This window comes from Netta rufina, assembly GCF_964035555.1.
Source record: "Netta rufina genome assembly, chromosome: 4".
NCBI lineage: Eukaryota > Metazoa > Chordata > Aves > Anseriformes > Anatidae > Netta > Netta rufina.
The window spans coordinates 47343886-47369225 of record NC_140127.1 but is presented as its reverse complement, the minus strand read 5'-3'; the positions used below and the strand labels follow the sequence as shown (position 1 = coordinate 47369225).

At 42.1% G+C, this 25340-nt stretch overlaps 1 protein-coding gene across 1 annotated transcript; it reads right to left on the bottom strand.

Annotated features, from left to right (window-relative positions):
- Positions 1-246: 246 nt before the first annotated feature.
- RASSF6 (Ras association domain family member 6) lies at positions 247-24938 on the bottom strand (the record flags this gene model as incomplete). The annotated part of the gene is made up of 11 exons (XM_084286602.1): positions 24880-24938; positions 13916-14005; positions 7991-8069; positions 6615-6766; positions 4542-4633; positions 3936-4120; positions 3474-3575; positions 2557-2608; positions 1381-1499; positions 1196-1293; positions 247-322 (listed from the first exon to the last, which is right to left on the bottom strand). The coding sequence occupies exons 2-11, from the start codon at positions 13984-13986 to the stop codon at positions 247-249; spliced, it is 1026 nt and encodes a 341-aa protein (XP_084142728.1). The 5' UTR covers positions 13987-14005; positions 24880-24938.
- Positions 24939-25340: the final 402 nt, after the last annotated feature.

Below are 25340 nucleotides of genomic sequence, written 5' to 3'. Positions count from 1 at the left end.
ATCTGAAGTTTCAAGTTAGATTCAGCATTTGCCTTTTGGACAATGTAGTGCATCTTCTTAGGTGGTTCCCAACTTGTATTCCAGAGCCATACTGGAGCATATGCAGTTTCAGTTGCATGATTGTCAAAAGAAACACTTTGCACATCCGTGTGCTCTATGTCTTCTTCAGTCACGGCACATTCAAGAAAGCACACAGACTTTCCTTTGCCAACAGCAGTGGGTGGTATTCGCAATACGCCACGTGCATCAAACAGTAGTCTCTGTTTTTTTAACAGTTCGATTTTGAAGGTGCTGTCTTATCAATTGCTTCTCTTTAAGGTATCTGGGGGAGAGAGGGAGAGAGAATGCATTTACTGACAGAATGCTTCAAAAATTAAACCCCAATTTTAACATGCCAGTTGAAAAGGTGAAAAAGTTGGAATGAAAGCATTTCTGATAGAAAATGGCAATTGCTATCTATTTTTTTCTTTTCATTCCCTGGCGATTTTGATTCAAAATGATTTGATGGTCATTTGGTAACAGATCCACAGCTGGTAGACTCGCATTGCTTTTGACCTCTGGTCTCATATGTTTAGGAATACTGGTATATTTCCAACCCATGCCCATTGTGAATTTTGAGCTACCTTCAGAAGAACTCATACAATTTTTTGGAAATTCGATTCTAGACAGACATTAAGAGTTTCACACCTATCTGAAGTGAATGCTGTACCCCTTAAAGAGTACCACATTATTTGCTGCATTGATACATTCTAGAGAACTACACAGCAGCAAGCAGAAACTGAAGAAGTAGTCTAAGGCTCAGAAGACAGAATCACAGAATCATCTAGGTTGGAAGTGACCTCCAAGATCACTTAGCCCAACCTCTGACCTAACACTAACAAGTCCTCCACCAAACCACGTCACTAAGACATTTCACAAAATACAACAAAGCTACCCTGGGGCTCCTAATTTTCCGGAAAGCTCCCACCTTCTACATATAGTCTGGTATACGCTCTAGAAATGTCAACAGCAACAGCTCATTTAGGGATGCAGGATACAGAAACGATTACAATTCTCACAAAGTTTTGTGTAAGCAGTCAGAGCACAGCGTTCTGACTGCACGCTGCTACATAAATACATTTGTCTATTGAGCCAACCCATGATTGTAAATATTCTCCTGGACTTAAAGTGACCCTCTAATTTTACTTCTGTTTACTTTGCAATAGTTTGTTGAATCTCTTGTTGTTCTTCTTCATTTATTCTGCGCAGGATTGATTCCAAAAATGGAAGATGAAATTGAATATACTGAGCAACCTATAAAGAAGATGACAAGAAATGCACATTAGTGAGTACACTACTGGAGAAAAACATTGTGAACTGTTGGAATGGTGATATACGTACATCGCCGCTGACCTCTTCCACACGCCTGTCCATGAGAAAAAACTTGGCAATCTTCTCTGAGGGCCCCTGCAGAAGTCTGTGCACTAAGGGAATGTCTCCACTCCTCAACTGCTTCTTCTCTGGGATTTAAAAGTAATGCGATGATGTACAGAACATACAACAGTGCTTCTAAAACCTCATGCAATCAGACGTCTTCTTTCTTGGCAAAGATCCTATCCTTGTCTGATGTGCAATTGCTACAGATAGAGCGAGTCTCCAACATATTTTCAAGAGGATGTGGTAACTAAATTTGAGCTATGCATTTTGAAAGATGTTGGCACATACAACACTAAGGAGTTGCAACTTACGTAGCCAAGTACACATTTAAGAGACTGGCTCCAGGCCAGAGAGCTTGTCAATGACTAACAAATAAAATCTACTTCATAATTTTCAAATATCCTTTCAAATTTCTATTTTGACATTTAAGGCACATGCTCCTCAGTTGTCTCTCCCATTCTTTTAGGTATTGCTTTTAAGAAAAAAAAAAAAAAAAAAAAAAAAACATGTTTTTCATTAAGTAATAGAGTTGGACTACATTGTATAAGCGTATATTTTCCAATAAATTTTGCATACTTTCAGTTAGGCATTTGGGGGAACCAAGACTATGTTTAAAACTGTGAAGTCCAAATGAATTATGTTTAGCCATGCTGATTTTCATCAGATTAACATTTCAAAGACAGTCTGGGTATCTCCTAGCACTCTCTAAAAGCCTTGTACCACTTTTTCAATTAAAATATCCCCTAACACTGCCAGCTGGAGCCTGGCATCCCAAGACTGCCATGCAGCCATACAGAACAGAAGTTACAGCAGAAGAGCATTCTAAACAGTCTTTAATTACAGGATAGTAATAGTAATATTACATTAAATTAAATAGTAATTACATTACTGTTTAGCTGAAGGAGTTGTACTTGCAGTACTCTGAAAGCACTCAGGACACAATTATTCAGGTTTTCCTCTCCATCAGAGAAGCGCACATATCTAAGGGGTCCCAAGAAAAGCCAAAATGCCACACTGCCTAGACACTCTGAGCAAGGGCAGTTGCCTGTGATGGATCTTGTTGCTCCAAGATCAGCAGCCCCCACACATACGCAGAGGATAATTACAGATGAAATGATCACACAATGATGCCTGGCTTACCTCCGGATGCATGGATAATATAAAGTGCAAATTCATGCGGGCTGTTTTCTATCTGTAAACACAAAACCAAAGGCTATTCAGACTGACCAATGTATCCCCTGAGCACTGCATCATCAGCAGATATAGCCTGCTTCTCAACTCAAATGTTTAAATCAAAGCCTGTAATTAGGATACTGTCTATGGATGAGTTAAAAGATACTGGATTTGGGTAAGATCTAAAGCTAGGCTGCATTTTCTTTGTCCCTGTACCCCCGCTACCTTATCCTTACTAACACTACCACATTGCCCAAGGCAGCAACATAGCATCTTCGAAAACAAAAGATCTTTCCAGAGCATCTGTAACATTTTAGTTTTTACAAATCACAAGGAAAATAATAAATAAATAAATAGGACAAACTGGCCTTGAGTACTATTTTAACTGTGGCATTTTGGAGCTTTGTATGTGCCTGGGTCCAAGATAATGTGTATTCCAGGCACTCGGGTTAGATGAAAGCTCTCTTTTCTTCTAAGAAAAATCTAATTACTAGAGCCTGTCACTAGAGGGAAGCACAGCTACGTCCATTAAACGTCCTTTGTGCTGGGTAATGCTGAAGGTGCTGCAGCATTTTCCCCTTCTTTCCAAGAAGGTATAAAGAAGCCATTCCCCGGTTCTTTCTTCACTGCAAGCTGTACACCTGATATGCCTTTTCTAGACGAAGAGCCATGAAGCATTTGGAAAGTAACAGCAACTTTCTCCTTAAAAACTGTCTTTTGTTGTGCTTTGTGTTGCAAAATGTGCTTTTTCTAAGCTGTTTCGTACTCTGTACTTCCAGTTATTTCCTGCCTGTCACACAGTGCTGGTGGGACACCACTCAAGTGAGTTAAGTTAATATTTCTAGAACACAGCTGTAGTGGCTTCTACAAGCACGCAGAGTTACCTTGAACTTTCGAAGCAATTGTTCTATTACTTCTCTTGTTCTCATATAGCTGTTAATTCGTATTTTGGTTTCTGATCCAAAAGCTGGAGTAAAAACTGATGTCTAGGAAACAAAACCAACAGCAAAGGGCATGAATTTGAGGACTCCTGTACTTAGTGGCTGGGATTCCAGAAGATCTAACACAGCACAGCTCTGGGATAAAGCAAGCTGGCAGGTATGTTGCCATAGTTAGTGTACAGCAAAGGGCACACGGTATCCCCAGGAGAAGGGAAGGCCTCCCCATGGGAAGGAAGGGCCACTGTGACCCTCCAAAGCCCAAGGCCTGGCCACACACAGGGGACTAAGGGGGGAGCACCTCTCTTGTCTGAGGGAGTGCAGGAGAGGTCCAGAAGCTCACTGGAGGCTTTATTCTGCTCCAGTGCCCAACTTCAGGGGAAGAAGGACCAGCATCTATATCTGTACCTCATAGTTGTAGAAGTGGCCGTTAATAGAAAACCTGTGCGTTTCCACTTCTGTTCTTGCTATCATGGGGAACTTGGTCCTCTTCCTTACAGCTGCACCATCGCTGACCGCCCTGGGCAGGGTAGCACAGTCATGTTCCTGCTCGCTCTTGGACTTCAGAGTGCTGCTTTCATAACATGAATAACCTGGACAAAATGAAACAAATGAAACCGCATCAGCATATTGTACAGCTGCACCACCCTCCTTGCCAACACCAACACAGGAAGAAGGTTAGTGGTGGAGGAATTTATTTTATTTTATATTTTTGTGGAGGAGTTGGGCATGGGCACATGACAAAAAGCCAGCGGACACAGGCAAGAGTTTGCTATTTTGCTTACTTCTTGAGATTTTTTTCTTTTGTAAAAGACAACCTGTAAGCACCAGTCATTTAAAAATTTATCTGTACAACCACGCTTTCACTAGGCAATCATGTCACTATTTCACTAGCACGTAGTAGATGGAGATAACAGAGACGGAGAAGCATTTCCCTTTGCTAAGAGGGGAGACCTAGGATATCAAATTATTATTGCAAAATTTCTTAGTGAACATCAGAGCACAGACACTAACTTTTCTCAGGGTTCAGCTTTTCTTCATTAGATTTCAATGTCTCCCCGCTAATATGATGTAGATCATCAAATTCTCCCCAGCGTGTCATTCCGCTGAAACATAAAACATATATTTACAGTTAATTATTCCTCATTAACTCAGTGAATTCAATTTATCTAGTAGCCTGGCTTCATGTAATACATTCCTATCCCCGTTCAAAACCTAACAGAACACAACTGCAGTCTTCAATGTGGAATACAGAGCAAGTAATTTTAGTTCACGTCCTAATAAATTACTGCTTGTAAAATGTAGCATGACAAGGGATCCCAAACGTAACAAAACCCCATTTAGAGCCTGTTGAATGTTGAGCATGATGTCCTTTAAATCAGGTGAAGAATTACTGCAAATAAAGCACAGCAATGCCATGGATTGATCACAGGTAGGAAAACACACGGGCATACAGAAAAACGCTGTCATTCAGTCACAGGCCATGTAATTTCTGTTACACAGACAGGGACAGGAAAGATTATAGTAGCATACACCGCCCTCTTGAGATTTCCAAACCATTTGTGTAGGAGGAGCAGGGAATTCAACCCAGCTCCTGAGATGAATACCTATTTTAAAGTCAACTTTATGCATAACATTAATTGCATAATTCATTGAATAAAGTCTCTAGCCAGTTACTGCTCTGACCAAGAATAAACCAATTTGTAGGAAAACAGTAAAAAAAAAAAAAAAAAAAAAAAAGACAGAAATGATTTCGTATATACAGTCACAACAATATTCATCTAACTCCAATGAGCATGCCAAACAACTATTTCAGCTTTGTTCCATGTGTTTAGAAAGTTCATTTAAGATCAAACAGTCAAGCTGTTCTGCATACCTTAAAGCATGTCAGGGCAGTTTCACATCTGTGTGATCATGAATTAATATTTACCTTCAGATTCACATCTGCTACCAGTCGTATATTTTTGAAGGAATAAAAGGCAAAGAGAAATTGAACTGCCAGACTGGACCATATCATACAGGCCACATGCACTGACCATCAGCAGACCTACTGAAGGTCAGCCAAGAGAACCAGATCTGCCTCAGACTCAAGTTCTTTGCTGGTTACTCCTTGTGGGGTTACCCATTAATTTCAACAGCAAGAAGTAGGGAAAAGACTGCCCCTGGTTTTATCAGGGCTACACAGCTGCAACAATGGGAGAATTAAATCCACAATTCAAACATGTATCACATGCAAACTACGATGACAAATAACTAAGAAAAGGAGCTCTTAAATACAGAATTTATCAGGGATTCAATCATGGTAAACATTGGCTCAGCCTCCATATTGCAAATTGCTCAACTTCAGTTTGTCAGATGTAATTCCAAATTCACCAACCAAAGCTCTGGAAATCATCTTAAAAACAGAAAAAAAAATATTCTAAGCACCTAAACCAATTATAAAGATCTGGGCAATCTAGCAGGGCTCAGATCAACACAGAATACTGATATAAAAATCTGATAGGCAGCTGCCTGAAGGCACAACTCGTCTGTGTATATTTCTGATGTGTTTTAACATCAGATTTTACACAGAGTAAGTATTTTGTTTCCTGAATTTAACTTAGCCATGAGAAGCAATGATGACAGACTTGAAGTATCTGGTAAGATACCCTGGGACAGATGACCACTTGGCACTAACCTACCAGCTTTTTGCTTCATGCTGTAGAATGTGTACCAAAAGGAGATCTTTCAGGGGCTGCATATGTTATTGGGTGTATATATGTATATATGCATACTTTTTTTTTTTTTTTTTTTAATAATTTCCGATGTACATAATTTTCCCAGTATTTGCATGGGAATTATCAGTATAGACAAGAGCAGCCTCCTCCTTGACTGTTCTTAAGCTAGAAGCCAGATGAATCTTTCTGCCCAACAGGAGCTGGTGAAAGGCCTGATCAGTTACACCTGACACTGATTATTGCTGTGCTATCAACCACCACAGCCTTTAAGGAATTTGGGATATGAAATCAGCTACAGCCATTGAAGCTACCTAAACGAGGTGTCTTGAAATGTCAGCCTGCCTCCTTCTTATGGAATTTAATACATTACCTCCTACCGGGGAGCAAACCCACATTCTCTGTTGACTTCAAGGTTACAAAAGAAGGTAGCTGCTTCTCATCATGAATTTTTAATCGGATAGGATGTCGGAGTCCCCAAAATATTGACAAGATTCCTTCAATAAATGGTACACTTCCTTCTCGCTGGGGAAAAAAAAAAAAAAAAAAAAAAAAAGGAAGAAAAATTAATGTTGCTCAGTAATCAATGTGGAGAAGCAAGTTCCCCTCAAAGAAACAGGAATATACTGAAATCACTGAGGCTAGCACCTGGAACAGGTGGTGGAATCGCTCTCCTTAGCGATTTCCAAAACTCAGCTAAAGCCACAGCTGACCTGGTCTTGTGTCAGCATTATTCCAAATTTGAACAGGAGGCTGGACTACACGACCCCTCCAGAGGCGCTTCCCTACCAATGTTTCCATAATTTCATGCAATTAGAAACCAAATCCTATTCGTTCTGCTTTGGATGACTAGCTGTTCTGGAACCAGGGTGATAAGAAGTCGGTAAAGGGGAAGAACAAGCAGTGGCAAGGAAGGAAGGCAAAGTTAATGAAGTCATCCTCACCAACACATGGCACTGCATCAGTCCAAAGCGTTACCAGAGCCCATTCTTGGTGACATCAAATTTGGTCACTAAGCCTTTGTCCCAGCAGAAAGAGCTGGGAAAGACAGCTGGAAACTGCCCATTTTCAGACCATTTCTGCCCAGAATTACTCTATGTCCTTTCAGTCCTGATATAGGTAAAACAACAGAGACACAGCTTGTGAAGCTAAAGAACATTCAGACTGCTAAACCAGGGACTCTGGTATCAGAGACATGACTCAGGCCCCCATCAGTCCTTCAGCCATGTGGGCTCTTCTGGTCTCCACAGAAGGGGAACGCCTGGTCTGTGGTTACAAGCACGTTCTCTGTACTAAATGTTCACATTTGAGGAGAGACTGGTAGTCTGTAAAATGACCCGAGTGACGGCAGTGCTGCCATTACAGGCAGATGGTTCAGGCTGAAGGGGCAGGGGAGGAACTGCACGTTGCAGAAAGCTTCGCAGTTCTGCTCCCTCCCTACTAATGATGTAAGACTTGAGAGGTCGACCCAAAGAATAATTTCCTGTGAATGGGACAGCAAGCAGATCGCAATTCATAATCTTAAATTCCCACTTGTCTTAACATACCTGTTTCTGCTCTCTTCTCCTCATACATTTGGCTCTATCATGGCTGCGGTGTTTTGATTCCAGTGACGTATTTCAGCTAACATATTAACATGCAACGTGTATCCCATATAGCTCAGTCCAACTGCATTAAGCATCAGCAGCCATTAGTGCTTTTCCTGCTATTACTTTATGCTCTTTGTATTATATTTGCACAAATTCTTACCTGATTAAGTGACAGTTGCAGATTTTGTTGATCAGAATAGTAAGAGTTATAGGTCTTCAGGAGAGAACTGAGCTGCTCTCTAGAATAAAAGATCCCAATTAAAAAAAATAATAATTTTAAAACATGTATATTGCTGTAAAATCCAGGGCTTAGGTATGAGAATAACACCCTGTATCTGTGTTACCCAGTGAATCTGTAAAGGTCTGTTAATAATGCACCATTTTCCACAAGTAAAATTCCATCAGAAGACTGGGTTGCCTATAAGTTACTTCTTTAGAGACCTAATACACAGAGGAAATAAGTTAGACTTAGGTGACATTAACAACACTGCTGTAGAATAACTTGTACTTTGGACTTCTGTTAGAGCTGTGAGGGGAAAGCAAACAGGAACAGCACTCCCATACACAAGAGTTGCAGATTTCATTTAGGTTACAATTTGTTTCCTCCATGACATAGTTTTCAATGTTCTTTTGTTTCTACACTTCTTCTGACTTCAAAATGCCTACAGTGTGCCTAGACAAAACACTTCAGTTTCCTTCCGCGTGCAACATTACAGTTTTGTGCTAAATCTTTGCTCAGAAGAGAAAGGATGGATATGAAGAGAACATCTGCCAACAAGCAAGAATTAATAACAAGCCCATCATCTCAGATTTCAAACAGAAATCCACACTGCAATTAAAAAAAAAAAAAAGGCAGCACAACCTTCTGCTGTGAAAAAAAATGCACAGAAGGCAGTGTGAGGCCCACAGGTGCTAATGAGACTTGAAGTTTAATATTAAGAGAAACCTTAGCAGAAAATGCCCATCTCCATCCTTGATAATTTCACAACGCTGCAGAAGAGGGATTCAGAAAACTTCTCAAATTTGATAGCTTTTCAAAACAATGAAATTAGAACTGCTGAACATCAATATTTCTAGGCCTAAGCCACTGCCTGCTCCCTTTTGGGACTTGGTCTGGGAAGAAATAACTCCAGCTACTGGATTTTAAGTACGTGCTTTCTAAAGCACAGGGCAGGGGCGATGCCAGCTCTGCACTGACATCTGGTGCAAAAGCTGCTCCCACCTGTGCTAACAGCAGCCACGCAGCAGCCAACCCACATCACTCACACTGCTGCCACAGGGCCTTGAAGCAGGGAAGAAGCCATAAAAGCTACATTGCACAAACACAGCACGGGGTGCGATTGCTTGGATTACTCTGGAAAAGCACCTGCTGGTCACTGGTAAGCACCAGTGGGTCTCGAGGGCACAATGCCATGCTGCTGGGTAAAAAGTAACCACCGCAGGTCCTCATGGCAACACCCTCATCAGAGCAAATCTGCTTGAATTACAGCTCAAGGTTGAGTTTGGTTAAGGTACTCTGCTTTTTAGCACAGCTTTTGAAGGAGGATACACACCACGCTGACAGGAGTCCAAAGGAGAACAGGTGGAGTGGTAAGCGGTATGAGCCAATATCACCAAGAAATAAGCACCCTTCCCCACACCAATTCCAATTAAAGATTATTTAGACTATAATTTAAGGAGGTAATTTCCACCAGCATGGGTAATTAAGCATAGGAAACAATTGCATGGAAAGGTACAAATTCTGCCTCACTGACAATCTTTAAGAACTAAATGAGATCACTAATAATCAAGATAGTTTAAAGCACCGTCTTTCAGTCACAAGTGAAGACACCAAGTTTATTTCCTACTAGAGTCTGGTATTTCCATGTTCCGTCTAGCGTGAAATATTACAACAGCCCAACCATCAGCAAAACAAACGGCATCTGAAAGCTCCTCTCACTGTAAAGTCCCACAGAGACTTAGAGAAATTATTCAAGACCCACCTACTGACAGAAGTGCTGTTACAACTCCTACAACAGTTTTGAGAGTAAGTAGAAAAACTGCAGAACTGACTGACAGCAGTGTCACTGAAACACATCACACACTGGAACGATGCATAAGAGAAATTGCATTTTGAGTATTGCAACAGTCAGAGTTCACCAAGAAAATCAAATAAAGGAACCTTGCAGGTGCAGGACTACACTGACAGAAACCTTATGCAAAGCATTAAACACCTGCTTTTGAGAGAAATACATTTAATGAGGGAGTTAATGATACAACCTTGGGGAATAGGAAACACTGGCACAAAGAGTTTCAGGAGAATTTTTAATGTTTGTTTTCCTGTATCGGTCACAGCACAGCCACGTCCCAGAACACACAGGGACGTTATCAATGGTGACAGCAGCACCCTTATCAGAGATGACAAGCCTAAGAGTGATCTCTGCTAGGAGTGTGCCCAGGCTCTCAGTCATCGCAGGGCAGTTAGGAAGGCCATTTTCAGGGATCAAATGAGTATTAGTTCATAGCATCTCTATGATCAGGTTGTGCCATCAGTAAGTGCAATAAAAGACAGCATTGCTCAGGGTATTGCACCTAAGAATGTAAGAAATCCAAGAAATTAGTACAAGAAACTAGAAGAATTATGGTTTATACAAAGAAATACATGCAGGTAGAAACTGGTGCATGTGATTTGAAGTGACAACAGCTAGACAACAAAAGCATCTTCTCCTGAGATTCCATCATACAGTCTGACTCCAAGGGCATACATCACCCTCTCCTGTGGCTTGTGACACCTGCCCTCTTCTTCCATCCTCAGCCTCTGCTGTCCACGGTCTCCGTGAGAGCTCAAAGCAGCTGCCTCGCGTCTCAGTCACCTCTCACCATTTGTGTATCCAAGGCATCCAGACTAGAGTGTCTCTGAACAGCACGACGTGGAGCTCTGTCCCGGCGCATCTCCACCAGGGACACAGAGCTGTAGCACCCGCCTCTTCCTTCAGTGGATGGGGCAGTGCTCACACAGGTAAACTCCCGAAACTTACTGAAACAGAGCGCTGGTGGTGGGACCAGTGCATGCCACTGTCTGCAAGCCCAGTGAAGCATGGCCTTCCCCAGCCAGACTGCCAAATCACAGCATGGTTTGGGCTGGAAGGGACCTTAGATCATCCATTTCCACCCCCCTGCCATGAGCAGGGACACCTCTCATTAGGCCAGACTGCTGACACACCGCAGAGCAAGCTGGGGGGAGCAGGGGAAATGGTTAACGTGTGTGTGTTTGGAATGGGGCAGCAAGCATGAGAATATCTTTCCTGTTACAGCTTATCTCCTGCTCGCTCCACTTAATAAGTTGAACTTGGCTGTGCCCTGCTGCTTGGTGATCCTTTTCCATCCCTGTGGGAGGGAGGGAAAAGAAAAGAGAAACATGGCTTTTGTTCAGCAGGTCATATGAGGGCAAGGTCTGCACCACCGAACTCAGCAAGGTTAACTGCATTCCCTTCTGAGACTGGATGTAAATTATTTACTTCATTAACTTACTACAACTTCCAAAATATATTTGGAAGTGGCTTTATCAATCCTGTTGGCCCCTAAAGCAGCATTTTCAACATCTTCAAGTCACTTCAATTTTAAATCCTATAAATACGGGTGGTGGAGGACCTTCTTTCCATTGTGTTGGAACAACTCATTCCTCATTCTGTGAGCCGTGGGGGATTATATTCAGGCCATCCCTCCGAAATGGAAAGTTGCCACACACTTCGATATGAATCAGGTACAAGCAAAATTCTCCTCACACTGGCTAGAGGTAAGCAAGATTAAGCACATCTTGGCCTCATACACAGGCAGAATCCAGATGCAACGCAAGATGAAGGTCCAAGTATGAGATCCATATTTTTGATTGACAGATGTTGTGATAGATCTGCTGATCCTGCTTTCAAGATGCTGAAAACTTAAATCTTTTTATACTTCACAGCCTAACATCTTGGGCAATCATTTTTCTGACAGCTGTTATTTAGCAAGCTTTTTCCAAGTGGAAAGTTGTAGAAGTCAGTTCCCCAAGGACAGATGAGGGAATAGCTAAGGGCTTGAGTCTGCCTCTGAGGCCCATCTCTTAGGCCATGTCAGCTGCAAAGGCAATTAAAGTCCCAGGCGAAAAGCAGAGCGACGTGGTAAGGGTAATCTGCGGGACAGGCTCTGTTCAACCTTTAGCAGAGTGAGCTCTGAGATTTTTTCTTTCTTGCCTTCCTATTAACTTCCACAGAAGTTTGCATAAACAAATCTTCTGGGTTTCATTCTTGCATTAGTGCAACAGACGGTGACAAACCAGGCAAGCCATTAGAAAAGCCCCGAGGGAGAGATTTGACAGTAACCCACACAGACCTCTTTGTCCTTGTGTAACGGAGAGACAAGGCTATTTTCTTCTTTTAGCCCCAGAAAGAATTACCACACCTACCAGTCTGCTGGTTCCACAGTGAGTCTCAGCACAGCCCATCTTCACTAAGGACTGCCCTAACGGAGGCAGATGGCCATCTCCTCCGAGTTACACTGCCAGAAGAATCAGTGGCTCCCTTGTGTTGCAATACAGTTCCTCAGAGCATGCCTTCACGACAATAGCCAAACACAGCGATTAATGAAGCCAAAGCTAAGTAACTGGAAAAACTTCTTACTGCCAAACCCCCAAAAGGTAGCATTTACTGCAGCCTCACCAGTTTCTTCAGTAATGAAGGCAGGACACAAGGGAGCAGTAAGGTCAAGTGCCCTTGTGGTGAACCACAAGAGAAAGCATCATATGTTCACTCCAAACACTAATCCCAGACAATTCACTTGTGTCCTCCTCTCACCTGAGACCTATGCATTTACCCCTGGATATTTATAGCGGTTGTGCTCAGACACATGATGTTTTAGTCAGCCAAGCCTTGGTCTCCCTTTTGATCCGGCCATTCTGCAATCCTCAAACAGCAGGCTGGCCACATCAGCACGATTTGCATGGTACAGCTGGAAGAGGAGCTGCATGACAGCCAGTTCAAGGTGGAGAAGGACAAGAGTCTGCAAATTGCAATGGGAGGGAGTTTAAAGTTTGAGTGCACACGGAATACCTAGAAGTATGAAGACTGCTTCATCTGGAACATGTCCAAATGCTTTCGTATACCAAGCATATGAATATTAACACAGACTAATTACCTGAAACCATGGTATGACATGAAACCAGCATGTGCCAAAGCAGTAGCAGCATAAAGGGACCAAGCATTTAGGAGAAATAGGCTGCACTTACTGCCTGGCAGAGCTCTGATGACCTTCTTTAAAAAGGGAGAAATCAACAGCACTTCACATAACCCGTATAAGAGTATCAAAGTTCAGATGAAAATATTTAGTGCAGTTAGAGAAATTCTACCACAGGCCCCATCCCTGGGTGCATTTAATTAGCTGCTCCCATGCTCCCACAGTAATGTCAAGAGGGATAGAAATGATGTGAGAAAACTGCCATTTATTCCAGCTCCTGTGCTCTGGACAACAGGGGAAAAAGCCATTCCCTAACAAGGTGATGGAACCATACACCAGGAGGCTCAGGGTATATAGCAACATTAGGAAACATTCCTAACAGACAGATTTAACTGTGGAAAAGTATCCCATGAAATACAGTTCGTGTACAGTTCCAAGCCTCTTCTAAACAGTTTCAAGAACTTCTGCTCACCACAGAACAGAACTGGCAGCCTGATACATCTTTCTCCGCAAAGAAACCTTGCCATCAGGTGCTTGAAACCAAGCCCCATGCTTCAAACTAGCAGAACTCATGCTCAACACTGGAATCCACATTCCATTTCAATAAATTTCCAAGACATGAAGGTCGTCTTCCGTAATTTGAAATTTTATTTCAGTACCTTTGAAAGTGCTGTTCTACCTAATAAACAAAATCCACAGACCAAAGGGTTTAGTGCTCTGGTTTTTGAAATCAATATAAAAGGCCACTTTGTTCTATAGACACTTCCCAGGAACCAAGCTGCAGGCATTGCTGCTGGAGCTGCTCTTCTGGATGGGCAATTAATGAATTAATGTAGAGTAACTTGAGTAGAGCAAAGTCACTACTTTATTATTATTATTTTTTATAATAATTTACCTGGTTATAAACTTCTTCTCATTGATGGCAACAGAAGGTAGATGCTGTGCTTTCATAGTCACTTTCTTCATTTATTCAGAGGAGATGAAACTAAACAAAAGGAAAAAAAAAATACAGCCACTAATGTCACTAAGAAAGACTGAATGGTAAAAACAAAAATGACGCCTTAGCTTGCAAAGCAAAACAGACCCAGACTCTCAAGCAATGGGCTTAAATACACATATTTCAGCTGTTTTCTATTTATCCTCAGTATCCAAATATTTCCCACTCCTAGTAAAAAAGCTATAAGCCATTCCCACCAAGCATATCGCAGTGGTTTAAATCCCAAGTCCTACATACGCCCTGACTTCTTCCAGGAGTTATAGGATTACCCTTAAACTCCATCACAATGATTCAGTACTTAGTAGACTGAAACCCATTTACTGCTTAGGATTCATTTGTTAATTATGGATAGAGCATTGCCCAGGGTCACCAAAAAAAAAAGTGACTCAGCAAACCACCCTTAACCAGGTTAGTAGGACTAGGCAAGAGAAGAAGCGTTGCTCACTGGCAGCGTCCTGCAGCACACAAAGAAGCCAGCTGCAATATTAAAGCAAGAACAAGGCTATAATTAAAGTGATGTAGCAATACAATTTACAGATCTCCACGCAGAGATTTCAGCATATTGTGTAGGCAAAAAGCCAGGCTCATGAGACTCCAACAGTACATTCTTGAATACGCTTAATTATGGAGTCTTGGCTGCTTTCATCCACCCTCAGGTATTAGAAGAAAAGGCAGACAGAGCAAAAGAACCAAAGAGACTCAGAGACTCAAGACTGACAACTGATACTGCACTGAAAAAAAAAAAAAACAGCCCTAGAAGTGGCAAACAGGGAAAGGTGAATCGCATCACAAGCAGTAGAATCCCCAAGGACTGTACTGCAAGTCAATGACTCCACTTTTATTTCTGTCTTACTCGGGTGCTGCGACAGAGGAATTTGCCCAGCAGCACTTGATGTCCATTCGCGCTTATTCCAGGAGACTGGCTTAAGTCTGGTGTCAGCCTGCATGGGGCAGCCCACTAAAAGCCATCTGAAAATCCGTTCATTGTCAACAGTACCAATGGCAAGTAGCATCCAGGAAATCCATTTAGAAAGGAAATTAAAGCTTAAGAAGATCACAGCTAGCTGAAAAAGGGAATAGTTTATGTAAAAATGACTCTACACCAGTGTGCTGCTTTTTTAAAGTTACATATCAAAGTTCAAAGATGCATGACTTATGAAAAAAATGTGGACAAATTAGATGATCTGCATAAAAATACATTGTCTTGCACCTACAAAACATGTAGAAGATTTCCGTCAGAAGCCATTTCACAACCCCTAAAATCCAAGTGCACTACCGAAACGAACCTTACATGAGCAGATGGGGGTTCAAAAAATGCTTGAGCAAAGGCTCATTGAAAACAGTGTGACGGACCCCATAAACCCACTGTGCTTTGGGTGATTTCACATAAAGGTGAAATCCATCTGAGTGGGCCCAAGGACTTCTGTCCAGAGATGAGTTTGTATATACAGAAAAGACTGCTGCACCCCAGACTAATAATGTTGTTTCTTGGCCTCTCAACTGAGCGCAGTAACCACTGGCCACACCTTGAAATCTGCTTTTACACGATTTACTAATACCTCTAGCTGAATCAACTGCCCATGCCAACCTCATTTCAAAATGGTTTTAAAAGATGCAGAGGAGTTTGTGTACATTGGCACCTGAATAACTGGATACAGGCTCGAGTGTCCTGCCATCGGTCAGGAAACCACTCGTGAAGAAGAGCAGGTAGCCGGGCGGCTAGTGGCCAGAGCAGTGACTCCAGCCCCACTGCTCAGAGCTGCATACTTCTCTGTAGAAATTTGACCATAAAATGATTCATAAGAAGGAAAAAGCTTATCGCTATGGACTAAGAGGAGTGATCTTTACACAAAAATTACTGCTAAGGATTACTGCTAAACTGCCTATTCTGCTTGGTAGTGCCAGGTTCTTAACTAAATTTGCCTTAGGAATCCTTGATCATAACTTAAGTCTGCTGGTTGCCACTGAAGCACTGACACTGAAACCAAAGTGGATTTGGTGATGGCAATGGTTGATCACCAACACCTCCCCCTTTTCCTTCCCTCACTGGCTGATAGCCCTGGACAAAAGCAGGCCTCTTCCCAATAGCTGGTGCAGAAGCCCAGCAAACACTCGTTCCACCTTCCTCACTCTTCTGAGCACTGCTGCTCATCAGGATGGCCCAGCACATTTCTACCCGCACACCCTAGAGCTAACAAGCTTCCCCTCCACATGCCCTTCCCACCAGCGCGTTTCGGCTGGTGCTCAGAAGTTGAATGACACGGGACCTCCAAACCAGGAGCTCACCCCTGGAGCTGGCTCCTTGGCAGCAGCAGGATTGAAGGGACAGCCCTGCCCAAAAAGCCAGGGGGCTTCCCTGGCAGCTGACTGAATTCATGCATTGCCTTCTGAGTTACACATGACACGCTCCCATCACAGAGAAGGAGTTCCCCAAGGGATCAGCATGAGTCTGCGAGCTATGTTTATTCACTTGGTGCTTTATGCAAGGTATTAGCATCATTTAAGCAAATAAATGTCATTAAAACATCGTACAGCCCTGATTTGTAACTATCCCGGAAACCTGTGGCTTGAGAGCGTGCAGTGACTTCCCCAGCACAGTTATATGGCACCGCAGCTGACAGCATATTTACACTTGCACTCCCTAAATCCACAGGGCTGTCACATTTTCTGTCACTGCCTGGTGTTTCTTTTTGTTGTTGTTGTTGTTGTTTTTCTTACATGTCACTTCCCTGCAGCTATTTGAGGAAGCAAACTGAAGAGATGAGGGGGATTTTTTTTTCCATTGTTCCCTTCAATATGAAATAATCAAAAAGTGCTGACTTTCCAGCTCTTCCAACAGTGTGAGACCATGGCCATCTATCCAACTGTATCTCCTGACTTGCTTCATATCAAACAGGTCTCCACGTTACGTTGAATTGGACTGGAACCACAAGATCCCTTCAGATAGGCAACGCCTTGGTGTCAGACCCCAGCTGGGCCAACCTCATGGCCTAAGACTTAACTAAGGGGAAATTTCACACATGGAGGAAGCCTGAAACCTAAAATACAACTGGAAGGAAATGAAAGAAACAGAGGGAAAACAGGAGTGAGAGGTGAGGCAGATGCAAATTCAGACATCAAAGATTGCCACTATCAGAGAAATCTAGGTAAATAAGGAAAAGCAGACTACTACACAATCCCAAAGCTGTGACAGGATCAACAGCCACATTAGGTACACGACAAATCTAACAACTACACTAAAGGAAAATCCCATACAAGATTTGTCTCACTGGAAATGTTTCTTCACAAGAAAAAGTCCAACTGTTAGTGGAAGGGAAGATGACAAGTCTTGTTTTGTGTTATTAAATGCAGTGATTCTAAAGTCTTTTGCTTCAGGGGACAGCACAGGGACAGGACAGTGGCTCAGTGACAAAGCAAAGGTAGGAGCAAGCATCCATGCAGGTTTTTACACAAGGATAAAAGGAGGTGGCTGCAGCAGGAGAGCTGGTAGGAGAGGGCCACCCAACCCCCAGAGTTAAGCCAAGGAGGAGCAGCAAAGCAGCATTTGTATGTAGGATTTGTATGTAACAGCCTAGGGAAGAGGCTGGATGCTCCTGCCTGGATGTGCTTTTTGGCACATCTATATGTTAAGATGGGGACTGCAGAGCCATCAGTGTGCTATACAGTGCTCCTACCAGTGTTAAGAAAAAGTAAACCCACAAAAACATCTGCAGATTTCTATGTCTTTTGACCCTGTGCTTCCCAAAGGCATTCCAAGAATACAGGATGTCAGGATGGTGTGAGCACTCTCACTTTCTCATATAGAAACCAAAAGGCTCAGCTATCTATTTACTTAGCTATCAGCCAAACATACAAACAGCATTTTGTATGGCACAAGCTTTGCTCTGCAGGCATGACAGCACATACAAATACCTAAGTCATCTTCTACACTCTGTGGTGCCTGTTACTTAGCATATTTTTGAACCATTATATCTTAAAAAATATATATATATGAGCTTAGGGTTTATTCATGTGCATAAGACATTCAGTATCAGCAGAATAAGGTCTTTACCTAGCCACAGCTCTAACTCTACAAGCCTTTATGCTTTTGAGTTTTTTTCCTTTATTTTTTTCTTCTGAAATTACATGGCTTTACCCCAAAGCAAAGGTCTAACCAAAAGAAACTTATTCCCAACACTTGCATTTTTCCCAACTGAAGACAAGTTTTTTAATCTTCCAGACTTTTTTACACTTCAATTAAAAAACGTACTGTTACAGCACAGAACCCTGCACTACCCCAACACACAAAACAGTGCAACCCCTCTGCTCAGGCACGCTCAGAACTGGCTTGGATTACAGAAACCCAGAGTCAGTTGTTGTTTATCAGGGAACGCAGCCCCTCAGCATTCAGGGGGAGAGATCCACAGGCTCCCTCCCTTTGCACCAGCAAGGATTACACAGCAGGGCTTGCACCAAACGGATTTCAAACCCGAAGCACCCGTTACTACGAAGTTACTTGCTATTTCAGGTCCCTTAGGAAAGGTAGCTTCTACTCACTCTAAAGAGCAGACAAGGTGACTGCCGTAACCTTTACAGTCCCTCTGGCGACTGAACGACGGGCGGCGAAGGCTCGTGCCCACGTACGCAGCGAGCAGCAGCACTGCCTATTATCCACCTATTTTATCACAAGTGACTCATGCCTTGAGATTTCGGAACTTTTTATGAGAATTTCTGAGTGACTGCACATTTCTCCTTCCCTCCGGCACCCTAATTACCTGAAAGGAATTTGACTCGAGTTCTGGATGACTGCGAAGGACCTTGCTTTCTACTGACGCTGCAGGTTACACAGCGAGCAGAACAGCTCCAGCTTCGCGTTTCGCTTACCTGCACGCGTGAGCAGAGGAGGAGCAGAGGGGTTTCACGTACCTTGCGCTGAGCCCTGGGAGAGGCATGACAGCATGGCACCAGCTGACAGCCGCCTCTGCTACCTTGTGGAGCCCACAGAGCTGGTAATTACTATTTTGCTCAACAAACTGAGAGTGCTGGCAACCCAGGACACTCCCCACACCTCGGTGCATGTCGGGAGCATTTACCTACCCGCTTTCCTTCCTCCCAGCTGCTGACAGGAGTGCTCCCTGAGTCACGGTTACACCTACGGGGAGGCTCCGGTTAACGCTTTAATCACTAACTTTATAATGAGAGGCAACCTGCTGACTCTTAGTAATTATTTGCTGACAGAGTTCACCCTGAAACATCCTGTGCTGAAAGCACTATCATGCTTTAAACTCTTGTCATGTCAGTTTTCTAATCCATTGGATAAAGTGGTCGTTCCTTCTCTGGCTATACTTAAGTCTCTAGTGTTTAGTGGAGTGACAAAAGCATACAATTAGGTGATGTACATGGGTTTATAACATTATGACAAAAATTGTGTCAACATAGCTTGATCACTTAATCACACTCAGCTATAAACTCAATTTCTTGCTTAAGATACCTTACGTTATTCACTGGGCAAGAGTTGAGTCTGTAGGAGAGAAAGCACCACTACTCAGCTTAATTGCTAAGCAACTAATCATATAAACAGATGTTTGAGCTGTAAAATTAAAAAAAAATAAAAAAATAAAAAAAGAACACAGACCTTTGAAATTCCCACTGTTTGCCCATCCATTTTTAGTAAGCAATTTATTCAAAGGATCAAGCCTAAAACTGAGTATCACTGGGCCGCAGAGAGAAGAGCATGACAAATACTGAACCTGAATTTGCCTTCATATCAGTCCTACTATACCATGAGTAACATTGAGTTACTTCTGGCTCGTATCATCTCATGATCTCATGTTAGAGACAGATAGAACAGACCCATTAATATTTGATCTCTACTCATATCCTTATCCTCTGGTGTACTCCTCTCAAGGGCTAGACTCACAGCTGTATATGCAACAAAACGGACTTGGTATTTGGGATCATAGTCTATGCTGTAGAGCTTCTAGCCCTACACCTGGAAAAAAATGTTTAAATAAGGATTTTATTGGTTTGTATAATAAAGAAGTTTCTCAAAACACAAAAAGGGGTGAACATAAAGGGATTTTTGCTCAATTCACAAGAGCAAAGCAGCTCCATGTTGCAGTGAGCTTGGCACTTCACATCAAGCTCCACTTCTGGAGCTGCTCCAGCTTTTCCTCAATGATTGAGCACAAACCTCTACAACTTCAACTTGTTTAAATCCAGAAGTGTGATTTTTCTTTCCTGTCAACAGCTTCAGACCCCTGAGCACTCTCCCTGACAGTCCCAGATTAGAGCAGAAAGACAGCGCAGCCTTCTTTCAAATTCCTAAAACCAGATGAAGTCAAATCAATCTGTAGCTGACAATTAGGCCACCCTGCTGACATCATGAAGCTGGCCAGTGCCAAGAGGTAACCACGTATTTTGAGAACTGAGGGGCAGGTCAGCAGCTTATAACTGAGCAATGTGAGGTTACCCCATTGGTGTTCATCCTGATAACCAATATTTAAAGTGGTGGTGGTGGTTTTTTTTTGTTTGATTGTTTTTTGTTGTTGTTGTTTTTTTGTTTGTTTTAAATAAAAAAGATTCAAATAAATGAGCAGGGGGGTCGAAACCAGATGATCTTTAAGGTCCTTTTCAACCCCAACCATTCTATGAAATTGTTATAGATATATTAACATTTACAAGTAAGTTTTGAAATCCCTATGTAGTAATTACTTCAGTTCATGCAAAAAAAGTCTGTAATATACTAGAGCCATAAGAGAAAATATTGTAATAAAGGGCTATAGTCCTCACTTCCACTTAAAGCAGATGGCTTGATTTTCATATTGGCTTGGTGAACGTGTCTCAGGCTTGTGTCTAGTTTTTATTCTCACACTTAGTTTCTTGTACCCATGTCCCACTTCTGATCTCTTTACATGCAATTAAGTACTAGCTACTTCATGGAGAATCATCAGTGCAGACTGGGAATAAGCGTTACATAGGAAAAAGATATCTTTAGGACTACAAAGCAATGGTTAGTTTACAGTCAGTTACAAGAAGGAGGAGAGAATGTTCCTATTCCTCTCAGGAGAAATAAGTCATCACACGCAGAGCAAGCATTGTTGCTCATCCTTCTTAGTAACTGCAGTTCACGTGCCTTGGATAACTAACAATGTCATAACTTGGTAATATTATTTCAGCTCTTAAATCAAAGGGTAATCATGATTTTTCTTCTGAACGGGCAGGTAATATAGCGATCCTTGAGTCCTTAGTGCTGTGTTACTTTTCTGGTTCCTTGCATGATTAATGCAAATAATTTTCAGTTAGTAAATAATTGGAGGTTGGAGTTCCAGCTGTCTTATAACCTGGACTCAGATCATTAACTGTCCAATTGCTCAAACTAGAAGAGCATCTCCAACAGTGGGGAAAAATAAAAATTAAAAAAGAAAGTTTATTCTCCTGCTTTTACAGGATGCAATCAGAGTAAACAAGCTGGCCACGACAAGATCACGCAGGTATGCTGGACTTCAGTGGCAGTGTTCTGAAAATGCAATAGGATATGCATGAGATCACAAGAGATCTCTCTGCTTCACAATGAAAAAGAAAGTCACGTGTATCATTTGCTAACAGCTGTTCCTGGACAGCTTCAGACCAGCATTGATCCCAGTTGGGGAAAATACTCCTTGGACTTCTTGAGCAAGACACTACAATGCAAAGACGTAGCTTCCAACGACAAGATCAGAGTTTCACATGAATCAACAGGTATCAGTTCAAAAAAATGCTTTGCTTCACATTACAGAAATTACCATGAGGATTGCACTGATAATAGCAATAAACCAAGGAATTCAGAACAAGTGGGTTTGCCCTGCAAAGGGCCTCCTGTTCTTTAACAATATTATCTTCTGTCATCACACCCTACTGCCAACAGCAATATTCCTGTGCCAGGACATGTCTCACTGGCACAGCTGATAAGCATGGCCCAGAGCAGAAACTAGGAAACAGATGATTAGCTCAAATCACTAAATACGCAACACACACATCCACTAGAAGGCTATCTCCTGTGAGCCATAATCCCTCCTGCATACCATTAGATGACTTTTGAGGGCCAGAAGTTCTTGATCTCAAAAATAGCACAGAGAAGGAAGAGCAGACCTGCTGTTTGTGGTAGTACATGTACCAACAGCGACAGCTTTCTACCCAGATAAGAAAGCAGGAATGTTTGGGGCACTAACCCTTGGGTGAGTAAAAAGCTACCTGCCTTTGCCCTCATGAACCAGGGCAGGTCCAACTTCAGAGACTAAACCGTCTTTAGTCATGCATCATAACTTGATCCTACATCCTATGAAGTCATCCATTCGATAACACAGTCTCATAAAGCCATACACATGTTCTCATTGCTTGGAGCTAAACAATATTGTTAAGGGCTGCCACACAAAAGAGCAGCAGTCATATAGCTTCTCACTACATTACAGCCCACTGGGAGAAAAAAACCCAGCCCACTCTCACAGTGCTTCTAAACCCAATTCTTTACTCTCAAGATTTCCTGTTCTAAGCCAAAATAAACTACAGAGTTTTCTATAAAACACTACTTTCTCTGATTTATTCTTAACTATCTTTTTATTTATGAAGGTCTTCTGCCTTCAAATTAAGGCCCTCACTGTCTGCCCTCCACCCCCTTAGTTCTGTAATCAAGACCTTACATACTCCCCAGCCCTTAAAACAATACCAACCCTTCCTCATGTGCCCCTTATAGGATGCTTTTATGCTCTGGTCACTCCTCCGTAACGATCATTTGAGGGTCATCTGACTATAGCACCTGACTCCCATTTCCAATATGCTAATAAGTTTTCTTTAGTTACTTCTTTGTTAAAGAAGCTGAGTCATAATGTGGACTGTCCTCTCTTTTCTGCTCGTTTTAAAAATACCCTGAGCACACACAGGTCTCTGGCAAATTTCACAGAAGAGCTCAGCAGCAATTTTTTTTTCTCTGTAAAATGCAAGATATATTTGAAAGTAAACTGCATTTCACAAGTGTCACTATTATATGCTGTACTACAGAGATATACTGCAGCATACTACTAAAATAAGATAAATATTGCTACTTCATAGTGATTGAAGCTGAACTATACTTATGAATCAAAAAACCTCCAAATGTTTAATTAGTTTAATGCTAGGCTGGATATGGGTGAGAGAGCATTCATGTAAACACCTTGTCATCATTTATGTAAACATTTTAGTGGTTAAAAAAAGGCGTCCAGATTTCTAGACATACTTGTCAACAGAAAATATATTTTCTGCAGGCATTCTGCATAGGGACACCAAGTGGAAGCAACATGAATGAAGACTGACATCCTTGCTACCCAGCATTGTAAGAACATACAAACTTCAAGAAAATCACAGAATCATAGAAACGGGGTTGGAAAGGACCTACAAGATCATCTAGTCCAACCGTCCTAGTATCACCAATACTACCCACTAAGCTACTAAATCATATTTTGTATCACCTTGTCCAGGCACTTGTTGAACACCATGAGGGACGGTGACTCTGCCACCTCCCTGGGCAGGCCATTCCTGTGCCTGACCACTCTTTGAGAGAAAAATTTTTTCCTGATATCTAATCTAAATCTCCCCAGGTGCAACTTGAGGCCATTCCTCTTGTCCTATTACTAGGTATCTGGTGAGGACAAAACAAGATGGGGAAACTGACATTATAAATTAATTTTATTAAAAATGTGATATAAAGGTATTTTTTATCTCCTCCATTTACATGACAGTAATTTACTCAACCAAATTTCCTGATGGCATAAAATGATGAAACTTCATCAATACTGAAGGAAAATAACCTCCTAGTAGACACAATGTCATTAGGAGATCTAGGAGATTGAACCACAAGTCACCTAGAAAGAGATCAGCTACCCCACTGTCTTCTCAGGTCAGGTACCCTGATAAAAAGTATGAAGAACATGCTGACACTTCTTATAAGTCATTTGTTCAAGCACCTGTCCTAGAAGCAAGTCAGATTTTCTTAAAGAGCCATTACACACTACACCTTCTGTACAGATGAGGACAGAGTTTGCTGTTGCAGCAAAGCGCACTGAAGCGAGTTTCAGATAGCCTAATATACATGTACATAATAACACCTTGTGCAATGGAAGAGTCCAGGCTGAAAAGGAAGAGCATGGCAAGTAGCTCTCTCACATGGAGGGAATGCGCAGCAATCACAGCCCGCCTCTGAGTCTGAGCAGCCCACGCTCCTTTGCTCAGTGCTGCTGTGCAGCGCAGGCATTCTTCACATTGCGTCCTGGGGTCTCTGCACAGTTCTTCATTGTGTGCCGCTAAGCACAAGCAACTTGAATGATACACCAGGCTGCTGGGAAGCTACCATGTGAAATGTGAGACTTAAAGGCTTTCATTTTCATACTGACCATTGATTTCATTATCCCTGAAGTACACCATAAAAACTGTTTGGAGAAAGAACCAACTTTTTACCTTTTGTACCACATTAGATATCTAAACAGACAGTAAAACAGATGAACTATAAGCATCTGTCACCTTTATTTATTATTTTACTCTTTAAAATCTTGCATGAGCACAGAGAACACTGTGAAGGGCAGAGTGCAAAGCAAAACAGATGAGGCTGACTCTGTGAAGTTCTGCCTCATGTCTGGTGGCCTGAAGAGACCTCTGTGACTCCTCAGTTCCCTTTAAGAAAATCTTCCCTCTGACACTAAGACATTCCTCACCTTTACTCACTCTTCTTGCAGAAAATCACATCGTAGACACCATAACTGCTTGTTGGAAATCCCTTCTGTTCTTCTGTCTTTGCACAATTCTGCTTTTTGATTACAATGCCAAATAACCATTCTAGCGTCCTTTGCAAAGCATAAATACATTTACATACTTACTGTGTCATTTCATATTCTTCCAAGTGTTTGACCTTATGGATCATGTTTTTCTTCTCGTTCAGCTATCCAGGACTCAAACTCTTCTAAGTAGGGTCCTGGAGCACAGTGAGCGCTGTGTGCTACGGCAGGCAGTTACGTGCCAGCTCTACAGCAGAGGCGGTGGCATTTCGGTGGTGTTGGATGACACAATAGTGTTTCTAACTCTGAAGTGCTAGATCTCAGTGCACGGCTAACGTGTTTACAACCCATGCTAGGGTTTCACAGGAATTAACAAGGCTAAAATTTGATCTCATTGTTGAGGACGTGTGAAATATCTTTCTGGTTGATAGGTGCTTTGGAACAATAAAGCCAGGTGACAATGGAGGCAGATGGAACACAGCAGCATGTAAAATTACTGTCCGATTTGGACTATGAACTATGCTCCTGTGTAAAGCAACATAAACAAATCAATAGCCATTCAG